General features: G+C 40.0%; 2 protein-coding genes across 2 annotated transcripts; one reads left to right on the top strand and one right to left on the bottom strand.

Moving 5' to 3' along the window:
- Window positions 1–778: 778 nt before the first annotated feature.
- LOC135465820 (histone H1-delta-like) lies at window positions 779–1360 on the top strand. The gene has a single exon (XM_064743174.1). The coding sequence runs from the start codon at window positions 779–781 to the stop codon at window positions 1358–1360; it is 582 nt and encodes a 193-aa protein (XP_064599244.1).
- Window positions 1361–3987: 2627 nt separating this feature from the next.
- Window positions 3988–12142, bottom strand: LOC135465719 (beta-1-syntrophin-like). The gene is made up of 6 exons (XM_064743034.1): window positions 11635–12142; window positions 8703–9091; window positions 7371–7513; window positions 6421–6617; window positions 5596–5792; window positions 3988–4819 (listed from the first exon to the last, which is right to left on the bottom strand). The coding sequence occupies exons 1-6, from the start codon at window positions 12140–12142 to the stop codon at window positions 4727–4729; spliced, it is 1527 nt and encodes a 508-aa protein (XP_064599104.1). The 3' UTR covers window positions 3988–4726.
- Between the last annotated feature and the right edge of the window lie 620 nt (window positions 12143–12762).

The following is a 12762-nucleotide window of genomic DNA, read 5'->3' as shown; positions in this document are numbered from 1 at the left end:
CTAGTCCAATGCCTTTGTGTGACGACCGAAGTGATCTGCTACTATAATACGAGTATATGCAGATGCCGTGGGTATTCGCTATTCTAAGTAAAACCCTTATGAAATAACGCTTAAAGCATGTCATAAATACACGACGCATCACATTTCATCACTTGCTGTTGTAGAGAACCCACAAAAATTATAATTTTGTAAGCAATAAACGTACACATCGTTTCACATTTCTAAGTGTTTTATCCGCTACTTCTGGTGTTGTGAGGTCAAATGGCGGGCTTGGTGTGTTTATGTGCTTCACTTCAACCGGCTTATTTTTGCTTGTGGAGCTGGTAAAACATGAAAACGAACATATAGTGTGAAGGAAACAAACAAAGGTTTATCCGAACGTTACGCATATAAGGATTAATCAATCGTTTTTGTAAAATAATATCACATTTCTTCAACCTTTACATTTCGTCGCACATCTATAGTGACTTTAACACCCAGTTAATGTACTTTATCTTCCACTGATCTTTGTGAAAGAATAACTATACTAAGGGACATATTCGGACTGCAAACTTCTTAAGTTTCTCTCTGTAATACAAACTAATTAAGAAGTTCTCGATGATTTATAACAGGCAAGGAAACGCAATTCAAGTTCATCGTAGATAGCGGCAGACTTTTTCATAGGGTGCTCTCGTTGAGGTCCGCGCGCACGCTTTATAAACATACGCTGCCCGGCAGGCGGGTTATTCACAAGTGTTCATTCGTGCAGGTTAGTGTTACTCCACTCGTTGACTTAACAATGGCAGACACCGCTCCCGTCGTCGCCCCAGCTGCGGCTAAGCCCGCCAAGAAGAAGGCAGCCAGCAAGCCCAAGAAGCCTGCAGATCACCCGAAATACAGTGAGATGATCAAGGCAGCCATCGCCAACCTGAAGGAGAGGGGAGGTTCATCCCGTCAAAAGATCCTCAAGTACATCATGGCTAACTACAAAGTGGCCGATGAGAAGACTGTCAACACCCATCTGAAGATGGCCCTGAAGGCTGGTGTGAAGAGCAACGCCCTGAAACAGTCCAAGGGCACTGGTGCCTCTGGTTCTTTCCGTCTCGGAGAGTCTGCCAAAAAGGCCGCCCCCAAACTGAAGAAAGTTAAGAAGCCGAAGGCAGCCAAACCGAAATCGCCAAAGAAGGCTAAGGCCAAGAAACCCGCCGCCAAGAAGCCAGCTGCAAAGAAGCCTGCTGCGAAGAAAGCTGTTAAACCAAAGAAGCCAGCAGCCAAGAAGTCTCCAAAGAAGGTCAAAACAGCCAAGCCCAAGGCCGCGAAGCCTAAGACTGCCAAGCCCAAGGCAAAGAAGACCCCCAAGAAGGCCGCTGCCAAGAAGTAAAGAATTTCTGCCATCTCCGGGTTTTACCCCTTCTCCAACGGCCCTTTTCAGGGCCAACCATACCTCCCGAAAGAAGCTTTCAGTCTAAGCACTTGTATACTGTATATATGTATTAATATTCATTTATTGTAGACCCATACGAAAGCCTACGTATACGCATGGGCGCTTGTCCAAACTGTGGCCCTACACACACGTTCACGTACATTATGCATTTCTTATGGCTCGTAATTTTTTTGGATCGCTGTTTCATGTTAGTGTATCGGACGACCTGCTTCGTACACGTGTGTGAAGGAAATCAACGAGCCACATCACAAGTCTTGTAATAAGTGTTCATATGGCCAATTAAATTTCTTTTGCTATCTCAAAAGTAATCAAACATCACGAGCGTTTTACTGGAGATTATCTCGAGATAGCTATTTTGATCCAAGTCAGAAACGTGGATGGAAACAATGTAACCTATTAAGACAATCTATGTACAGTTTGCAACAATGAGATTTTTGTAGAAATTCAGTCAAAACTAACACAAGACGAGCTGTTTCGTTGTTGAACTTCGTTTAGGCTTTGTTATACAATGTATGGGCTTTATTTTCTGCTAAAACCATTTAACAGCTGTAATATGTCGTTTTTAACTGATTAAGTGTCTATTTGTCTATTTTAAGTACTTTCAGGTTTTATATTACATTTATTATGTAGCCATCGAGTGCATGGATTATTCGCGGTAAACATTTTTAACGCGAGCAATAGCCGAGAGATTCCACCATAATTGTTTCTGAAAGTTTGCGCCGAATTTTACTGGTGTGCCTAGAAAACGTGCGCATACCATATCTTCGTCATTTACCCCTCTTTTGGAGGACGCCCGTTTATTACATGGAAGGAGCGTACCACATGTAATTTACACATAATCAAAAAATCCTCAAAAATAAAGGGCGTTAACCTTCGCGGGTCAATTCTCAAGAGGTAGAATATGTCCAGCATGAAGTTTGAGCGTGGATGAAGAGAATTTTTCTTACGAACTGTATCACCTGGGACTGATACAACTTCCATTAGTCCCTGGTAACGCAAGTTGCAAACAAGGGCAGGTAACTCTATACGAATAAGCCCGGCTGCCACTTTGGGTGAGGTGCATACTGTCTAGTGTACACGTAGCTTTCATTATCACTAGCTGATCATGCTCGTGTATACAAATGTGAAGAGACAACATCTTGACACTAGTGCAGGAATTTATGTTTACACCTTTGTGACCGCCCATTTCACGGATGTTTTGAGATATTCACTACCTGTCTGCAACGAATACATTGGGACACAGTTTACAACTTGGCTTCAACAACATTCACGTAACTCTTCCTAGTGACGGACTGCAGATTACAGAATTGTCAGCAAAGATATTCCCCTTTAAGTATTTGACTGGACTTCTTTCGGAGAAATTTAGAAACTAAGTTGAATAACATAGAAAATATATGGATCACAACTTCTATTTATTCAGTGAGCGACGTTTCGGTAGACGTACAAATGCCGTTATCAAGTACAATGTGAAAAGCATACGCTTGATAACGGTATCAGTATCTATACCTAAAGGTCGCTCATTGAATAAACAGAATTGTGATTCATACATTTGTTATGTTATTTGATAATAGTTTTACGGCCAGCATTAAATGGTATGAGGTCACTTCGCACAACCCGGGGGAACCCATGTCATGCACAGGTGGCTGACAGATCTTCCCATGTACAAATGGAGAGGAAACCATCTTTCATACTTACACGTATACACCACTGATCATAAACAGCATATATTTATTTCACTCGTGGTGTTTTTAAAATGAATATTCCACTTCCATGAAATGCATATCTTCAAGTGTTGAGGGAGTATTTTGTCTGTAAAAATGCACCAGTATAAAGCCACAAATTAGCAAGGCCTGGTGTTGAACCTCAAACCTGCATCAGCTAGTATGAGCTATGGTCCCTTTCCCTACATAAAGCAATGTTAGGTATGAAGTCTAAAGGAGAAATTGAAAGATGAAGTAAAGGCGATTCGGACGGGATTTCACAAAAATGCAGTTTTAGGTGAAAAAACGTCATCCCATCTTCCTAGAGCCTACCTTACAATGTGAATGCTTCAAGGATTCACGCAATGTTTGTTTTTACTTCTTAATATGCAGATCAGAATGTGAACTAACAGGTAAAAGTGCAAAAATCTTCTCAGCCCATATTTCTTTTTTTTTTTTTTTTTTGGTGTGTGTGAGGCAGGGATGTCGCTTTAAACTAGATATTTCCTAAGGCCACAGGGGTCAGTCTGGAAATGAAGTAGTTTTCCACGGTTCTTCTGATTGTTGCTTTTTTCTTTCTATCCACCTCTGAGTGAGTAATCGTCCATAACCTTCTACTTGTGGCCATGTTCAATTTAATAATAATAATGCAACCAAATGCTCTCCTAAAAGTTTCATGTCATGATGTTGACTTACTGAAGTAATATCCTCATCAGGAATGAAAACACATACACACCTTTAAACACAGCCATACTTTTAATGACCAAAGATTATTTCACGAGTACAACAAAAACATGCTGTAATGTAAAACTGCAAAAACGACAACAGTCATTCAGTCCGACTGTTACACACTTGGCCATATATATATATATCCCACTGATAATCTGGGTATATGAGGTTTTTTATTGCAAGGGTTAGCACAATGCAGATAAATGTAATTGTGTGGTATATGTTGTATGTATAGGATTAAACAGCTAGGTGGGACAAACAGATTCTTGTAGAGATCAAAATGCACCTGGTGAAGCCTGGAGACAAATCAGCAGCTGCATATCAGTTTTTATCATCTTGCAGTCTCATGTTTACAGCTGACATCTCAACACCTGATCCTGTATAGCAGTGAGATCAGAGGTTATGGTCCACAGACGTTGTCTGGAAGCGTGCATCACTGTTTAAATTTCTGCCTCTTCCAACCAATGCACAAATCCACAGAAGAATTCAAATCTTTGTCTTAAATTCAGCTGTCATTTGGAGAGGTACGCAGTGAGATTCAGCTTCTTTAAGACAGGACGTAAGAGCCTGTTTGTGTGAAGCTGTAGCTCTGGATGGTCTGATTCCTATCAACATTCAGCAACAATCAGTTTTCAACCCGAAACAAAATCATACATAATACACCTGAAAACATAACAGTTTCTGGACATGCACCACAGCTGTCTGAGGGAGAGGAATCACAGTTTTGATCTCTTCTTGCGTTTCCCAAAACTGCCAGTAGTTTCAGTAGCAGCGGAATTGCAGAACTGCATTGGAGAGATCTGCTGTCGTAAATACTTGTTGGTACTGATACTGTGGTTATATGGAGAGAGGTGTGCCCCGGTGTGCTCGTCCATCAGGCCAGGAGCCCCAGACGGTTAACTTTAGCGGAGAGGAAGGTGTGCAATACAAACACCATGGGCTTTGGACAGGTGTGCAGGTCCAGTTCCTGGAACATACAGGTAAATAAATATCAGTCAGGCACAGTGATGTGTAATGAAGAAAACTCAAAACAAATACAAACATTAACTGAATGCAAACTTCCCTTAATTCTTCAACTTTTTCAACTGCCTCTGCAACAAATATTTTGAAACATTCTGAGAGAACTAGGAGATGTAGAGAAATAATTTGCACAGTTTAATGACACAAACCAAATCATTTTTTGTCTCATTTTCATCAAAATTTTGTCTCATTTCCCTGTCCAAGACTGGGATTTGAACCTGTTCCCGCTGTGTTTCAGTGTTAGGAGTGGCACATCTAAGGCCACACTAATTTAAATTGTTTTACAGGTAAAATAAATCTTTTTTCCAATGTTGGAGGAGGGTAAGAAAATAAAAATCTTCTTATTTGTGGGAAATATGGATTGTCCTAGCAATTTTTTCCTGTTTTTAGATTTCAGATTTATTTCATCAGAAAGCCTTGAAAAACAGGGGATATCTTTAAAACTATCAGGATTGGACAAAGATGGGAGTAAGGATTTGCAGTCCTGAATCAAAGAAATTTGACTGGTGGAATTGGCTGGTTAAATATTCTTGAGTATGGCGTAAAACACCAATCAAATAAATAAATAAACAAAGAATTACATCCAGCTCCCTTGATGCCATGAGCAAGAATTTGTTGAGTCAGAATCTGTCTATCAATATCAGATATTTATTTCTGCTGTGTGTTTACTATCAAAACTATGTCCTACTTCATGCAAGTCTAGCAAACAGTCTGTTAACTTACCTGTTCTCCATCTTCCCCAAAGTCTAACCACAACAGACGATGCCCATCATCTGCAGACATACGAAGCTTCTCGTATGGGAAGTGCCAGAGTATTGGTGCTTTCCTCTTGTCTTCTGACTTTTTATCTGATATTGTTAAAGTGAAGCCGGTGTCATAATGTAGAACTAGACGAGCCTCCTGGCCTTGCCATGTAACCGCTAAAAAGACAAAAATTAACGCTTCCTGTTAGAACAATATCAAAAAACAGCACAAAATCCCCACATAAAATTCTGCTAAAAAAGACTTTAGCATGTGATGCTTATGTGTCTTTCTTAGTCTCTCAAAATCTTGTACTGCCTGTGCTGTTACTGTAATTCCTCAACCTTTTTGCATGTTGGCAAGATGTATATTCAAGCATATTCTGAAGGCATTATTCTGTGTTTTCTGATAAAATTATATTTTTTTCACTGTCCTAAATCTCACCAATCCAACTAATGTAGTTTAGTCTCCAAAACCAAAATTGCACTGACAGTTACTCTTTTATACACGAAAAGCTTGAGGAATTAGGGCAACTGGTGTTACTAAGTGTTCAGTGGTCAGCCCCCTAATGCAACAGTCAAATAAAATCTCAACAGTAATATGGAACTCATCCTGGCTATATCAGGACCAAGACTTTTTTACCCCAACTGCTTCCATGTTTTCTTACTCACAATAACCATTAGTTTTCAACAGTGACTTGCACTGAAATTCTGTTCAAGAATTGCAGATGACATTGTCTTGAGTACAGCTTTAAATACTAAATAAATAAATAAATAAACAAACTGAAATAAGCACATGAATACTCACGACAGGTGACTTCTTTCACTATTAAAGCTGCGTCATTGGCTCCCTGAACGACAGCCCGTGACCAATTAGCCAGGTCTCGCTGTATGTCTACTCGGAAGACGTGAGTTTCTATGCCCTGCCGTGTCCCAGTCCTTGTACAAAACATCAGGACAGCCTCCCCAGACGTGGTGGACTGACTTTTACCTGAATGTACCAACCTACAACAGACACATAAACATATATTTGCCAAAATACATGCAAGTTTATGCTGAAGTTACTCAAGGGTACAAATGACTCTAAAATCATACAAAAATACTTACTTTTTAATTTGTTAACAATTTCCTGTGATTGTCATTAATTATAAATTCTTCAACCATATAAAATTGGTACTTTTCGAGTCAAAGCCCTTTGACTAAGCATGTATGTATGAGTTGAATAGCAAGAATTATCTCCCTTTAGAATTAGAGCTAGGTGTGCTAAATGCAGACATGTGTTGTAATTTTATCTTTGTTTTAAAACATTGGTAATTCAGAATATGTCACTCACAGATGACAATCATTCACAATAAACTTGGTCATGGCACTGATCAGTGAGATCAGTATTTCAGAAATTGAAGGGCCAGAGACATCCTTATACCACAACCAGAGATCTTTTGTATCATATCAGTGCACAAAGCCAACACATCCCTCAAAGCTCATTAATACATGAATATATCAGTTGTATGATGGTGATCACCACAGTGACACTGAGAAAACCAGAATGCCTGGATTAAACCACTGGCCACTGACAAGTAACTTTCGCACGTGTGACACACAAACTTCCACCAACACTGTGTGCTTAATGCCACTGAGGCTGTCAGAACATTAAAGGCATTGTATAAAATCTCGAAAAACCCCAGGTCCAAGGAAGGAATTGAACCAACACCTTGCATGACAACTGATGGACAAACATAACAATCGCATATGCGTTACCTTGTTGCCAATAGAGGGTGGCTCTGGCTGGGTGTGGCCCACTCCTCACGGCTCATTGGAGCAGCGTCGTAAAACAGAATGTCCTTATCAGTGATAGCTATAAACACAGGCTTCCATACACTGTTCCCATGCTCATTGTGCCTCTGTGAAAATTAATTACTGGTATACGCATAATAATACAATTGTACAACATTGTTGATGCTTACAGCTCATACAGGTGAATACTCAAAATTAAAAATCTATGGCAAACTGAATCCTGATTCAGAACTGATTATGTTCTACAATGTCAATTGACATACATGTCCTTTTCTTTTAATTAAAGGTACAGGACAAACAGCACTCATAAGTGACTCGTAATGAAAATGAGTTGAATGTCTAGGGCTTTAATATCACTTTCAAAATTACTTGTCACAATATATCACAAGGGTGTATCTGGGTAAGAGCCTGATCTAATTCCGACATATAAAGTTACAATGCATAATCAATGGAGCAGCATGTCAAAGACACCAGACACAAAGCCTAAACCCCTACTAGGCCTATTCCTAGGCATTAAGTGAGGTTGATTTTAAAGTCTGAATTATGACTTGACTTGGGACTGAGCCTCAGCCCTACTGGAAAAAGTAAACTAATAAGTGTGCATATCATAATAAAACACTTTACACTTTCAAAACTGTATGTTCAATGTAACAAAAAAAGAGGCATAGACATATCAAAAGCAAGCATATTTCACCAACTATGTGCACTAAGATTTCACTGTCACTAGACTCAAACTCTGATTAAATGATATCTGCAGACTCTGCGTCAGCGAAAAAGAGACATTCACTGGTCAAGTATACAGTTCAATTTAATACAAGTTTAACCTGATCATTCAAGATGCTACCTTAACCTCTACACAAAACATCCACACAAAACTTACTAAAAAGGCAGCGTACAAATGTAATGTTACAGTCTAGTATCTAATCTTGTACTGCTGGAAGGATTTTCAACAAATTTTCACTCCTGACGTAAAGGGAAGTGCAATAAATGTACATTTCCAACAGCCATCAAAAAATTTAAGTGAATGACTTTGTCATGAAATTGCAAACTGAATTCTCTCCCTTGATTCAAATCACCAATCTTACTGCATGTTCAACTCCACTTTGGCTTCATACAATGTTTTGTATATGAAGTTATGACAATAAATAATTTAAATACAATGCATGTATAAATATAAACTTCAAAGTTTTTACCTGTAACACTTTTCTACTACCTGTAACATCAAAGTATCTTATTTTGAGTATTTAGTGCACAGAAAATCATATATATTTAACCTGAGAGGCATAGTCGTCATACCTGTTCTGATACCCAGCCCATGTGTTTGATTTCTCGTTGACTCGGTGCAGTCCTGAAAATCTGATTAGCATCTGCTATGGCCTGCATGAGCAGCATGTTAATGTTTGTGTGAACTGCTCTGAATGCCTCATTGGCTGAGTTTATGTCTGGAAATCTCAACATGACGCAACTTTTGCCATCAGGAGAGTGGAACTCCAGGATTCTGTCTGCATCTGTCATGGTAGTGTTCTTACACAAATAGCACAGCCTCAGAGGTATTGTCTTGCTCTCTGTCCAGTTGTTCAGGGATGTACTTTCTCGGCCGTGATCCTGTGATCCTCCCCACCCGACATCTGTCAGCAGCACCGACTTACGGTTAAAATACGGTGTCACTTCTCGAAGGTACTTCACTGTAAATGTAAGGAAAAAATATTTCAATGCAAATCAGGGGAGGAACCTACAAAATAAAACATTAAGTTTTTCAAGTTTCATTTTAAAGAAACATCCTCAAACATATGGTTACTGATTGTATCAGTGGACAAAAGAAGTCAAATCATAGTTGCTGGTATTAAATTTATTCAAGGCAAACCAGGAAAAGACACAGTGCTAAAGCTACCCTCTTCATATATACCGACGAATGGGAAACTACAGAGAGAAAGCTGCAGACAAAGACCATATTTAGTTCAAAGCAAAAAGTGGCAATTTGCCAACATGACTTCAGTACAGGAAGCACCTCGCATGGAGGCAATTTGCTAATATGGCTTCAGTTCGACACAGGAGGAACCTCACACGGAGGCAATTTGCCAATATGGCTTCAGTACAGGAGGCACCTCGCATGGAGGCAATTTGCCAATATGGCTTCAGTTTGACATAGGAGGCACCTCACATGGAGGCAATTTGCCACTATGGCTTCAGTTTGACACAGGAGGCACCTCACATGAAGGCAATTTGCCAATATGGCTTCAGTTTGACACAGGAGACACCTCGCATGGAGGCAATTTGCCAATATGGCTTCAGTACAAGAGGCACCTTGCAAGGAGGCAATTTGCCAATATGGCTTCATTTTGACATAGGAGGCACCTCACATGGAGGCAATTTGCCAATATGACTTCAGTTTGACATAGGAGGCACCTCACATGGAGACAATTTGCCAATATGGCTTCATTACAGGAGGCACCTCACACAGAGGCAATTTGCTAATATGGCTTCAGTTTGACATAGGAGGCACCTCACATGGAGGCAATTTGCCAATATGGCTTCAGTACAGAAGGCACCTCGCATGGAGGCAATTTGCCAATATGGCTTCAGTACAGGAGGCACCTCACAGAACTATTAGCAGAATATTATGGAGGCTGTGATGAATGACCTTGAAATGCAGAACAAGACATAGGCTTTAGCAGTGTTAACAACAGGCGTGTTCAGTGAATGGCAGAGCCTTTATACTTTCTTTCTGTAATGTTTAGCCAAGGATTCATGTCTTAAGAGTTACATGTAGCTTTCCCATTTGTAGCTCGTTGTTCATCAGCATGTAAAACTGCTCCAGTACTGTATCTAACTATTGTCAAGTTCAGTGAGTTTATTTTTTGGATGGGCGGGTGGGGAGTGTTGAACTACTAACATATATATTGGGCATTGCATCATAGACTATAAAGCTGAACCTATAACGGGCAACTTCTGGTAAATCATTTATTTCCCAAATGCCTGAATGTCTGACAAACAATGACTTATTCATACATTATGCTCAAAGCTCTGTTGGGCAATATCTATACTACATTTACTTGTCAACTTTGACCTTAGTTTAACGTTTTTTATTTAATTAGAATCAGGATGTCCGAAATACTGTTCATCCGCCAATCTTGCCAAAAGCAAAGGAAACACAACTATGAAAACCTTAAAAGAAATGACAGGATGTCATGTTGCTTAATTTGGCTTCATACAGATTGTTTCATGGGCCAATCATGGTGTGCAGTGAATGTACTACTGATACATCCAGCTTGAAAGGAGAAATGTAGCAGTTAGAAGAGACTACAGTGTACATGAAAATCCATTACTGCTCTAAGAACCTGGACCTGGGAGTAAGTGTGAAAATAATTACCCATTTGTCATTAAACTTAAGCATGCACAAGTTTAGATGACAGGGAAGATGTATGCTAAGTTTCATGGCATTGGGTTCAGCACTTTAGGAGGAGTTGGATGTACAAAATCTGAATACACTGAAAAGCACTATTATGAAAAGTCATAAATGGGAATGATTATGAAACTAATTAACCTAACTGCCATTAAACTTAAGAAAGCAGAAGTTTAGATGATAGGCGATATCTATTGTACGTTTCATCGAAATCGGTGTGACAGTTTGGGAGAAGATGCATGGACAAAATTGCATCCACAGACAGACGGACAGACATGGTGATTCCAGCATTAACATACCCCTCCCCTTGGTTGAGATGGGTATAAATATCACATTTTCACGGTGAATGAATTACAACCCGTTTTTTGCCCAAACATGCTTCATATTATATGCCGTTTTCTTCTGGTATAATTATGAAATATGTGTAAAGTTGCCAGCAAAGGCTTCCAAAATACAGTTAAAAATACACAAAAGATACAAAAATTTGCCTATTGATTGACTATGACTTATCTATTAGCATGGAGAAAATTGCACAAAACTTCGATGTGTGTTGTACTACTGTCGGCGAGTATACATGAGCAAACACGGTCAACATGTGTAGGACGTGTCCCCATGGTTTGCACAATACCGCACTACGGCCATACGGGGTATTAAATGTACCTACACGCATGCCTGCTCAACTGTCACAGCCAACCAACAGGTGTAAACAAGATTTAGCCCAGATTAAATGATAGCTCCCTGTATCGTCGTATACCAGACATCTAGTACAGACGCAGCTGTGTTTTCATACGTCCCTTGTTTTATTTTAGATGTCCACAAACCTACCCTCGAGATCCACCACTTTGCCGGCTTTCTTTAACGCTTTGACGGCTTCATCGTGGGAAGCCTCCCGCAAATCTTCACCGTTCACAGACAAGATCGCGTCTCCCACGTAAAGCTTTTCCGTCTTGTCCGCTGCCATGCCTTTGAAAATCTTACTGATGAGAATAGGCATTTTGTTCTCTTTTCCTCCTTTGATGCTAATGCCCAGTCCATTTTGTTCCTCCTTGACAACACGAACGGCTCGTTTCTGCCCAGCGATGCTGTCAAGATGACCCCCCTTGTTGCTGTTGTTGGACCTCCCGGTATCGCCGCTGTCAGTCTCGCTGTTGCGGGATTCGTAACGGGAATGATGCACATCGCTCGTCCCATTTATCACAACTCCACTGCTATCTGGAGATTCGTCTAAACTGAGAGTCAGGGAGTCTTCTGATAACGCGAAAAATACTCTACACCACTGCTGTCTGACGAACAACTCAACGAAATTCGCTCGAGAGAGACCGACGGCGGCCATGTTGGCTGGCTCTGAACGCGTGCTGTGTTGTACCCCGGGCCGGCTCACTATCTGTGCAGAGAACACTGACTCTACAGGCCGTTCAATCAGCTCACAAGCCGTCCAGCCTCTCTCCTCGCGCAACACGCCCGACAGCCGTGCGCTCTCATCCAATTCATAGAACTGTCAAAAGGCAATAATGTAAACGTCTTAATAAATTGATGGATATTTGACGAAAAAAAAAAAAAAAAAGTCTTTCATCTTGCTCTGCACATAATAAGATCATATTGTAAATGTACTTCGACTAGGCTACACGTGGCCGTTATTAATCAACAAGTATTTTGTCTCGACTGAATTTTTTTTTCTGCAAAAGTTAATGACTTAATTGTTGATGGATTTATAGGAATTGAGTATATATATTTATTCGATAATTTGATCTGTCCATATCTCCATAAGACAAATATGATATTTCCTAAAACATTCGGGTTATATATAGGACTGACATTCAATGTTGTATTTATGTAGGCCTATGTAAATAATCTTGAGTACGGCGTAAAACCAATCAGATAATTCAATGCTGTATAAGCCTAAGTATACCCACTGTTTTAATTATGAGTTGTCTCTACATCCATATAATATGA

Source organism: Liolophura sinensis, chromosome 5 (genome assembly GCF_032854445.1).
Source record: "Liolophura sinensis isolate JHLJ2023 chromosome 5, CUHK_Ljap_v2, whole genome shotgun sequence".
In the NCBI taxonomy this organism is placed as follows: Eukaryota; Metazoa; Mollusca; class Polyplacophora; order Chitonida; family Chitonidae; genus Liolophura; species Liolophura sinensis.
Note: the sequence above shows the minus strand (reverse complement) of the source record. Positions and strands in the feature narration are given on the sequence as shown.

What these genes read in the sequence shown, in the direction of transcription:
- LOC135465820 (XM_064743174.1), top strand. Translation starts at nt 779, where the DNA reads ATGGCAGACACCGCTCCCGTCGTCGCCCCAGCTGCGGCTAAGCCCGCC.
- LOC135465719 (XM_064743034.1), bottom strand. Translation starts at nt 12,142, where the DNA reads ATGGCCGCCGTCGGTCTCTCTCGAGCGAATTTCGTTGAGTTGTTCGTC. An exon ending in CACCCTCTATTGGCAACAAG is followed by an intron (nt 6,618 to 7,370) that starts GTAACGCATATG and finishes TGTCTGTTGTAG; the next exon opens with GTTGGTACATTCAGGTAAAA. An exon ending in AGTGAAAGAAGTCACCTGTC is followed by an intron (nt 5,793 to 6,420) that starts GTGAGTATTCAT and finishes TTGTCTTTTTAG; the next exon opens with CGGTTACATGGCAAGGCCAG.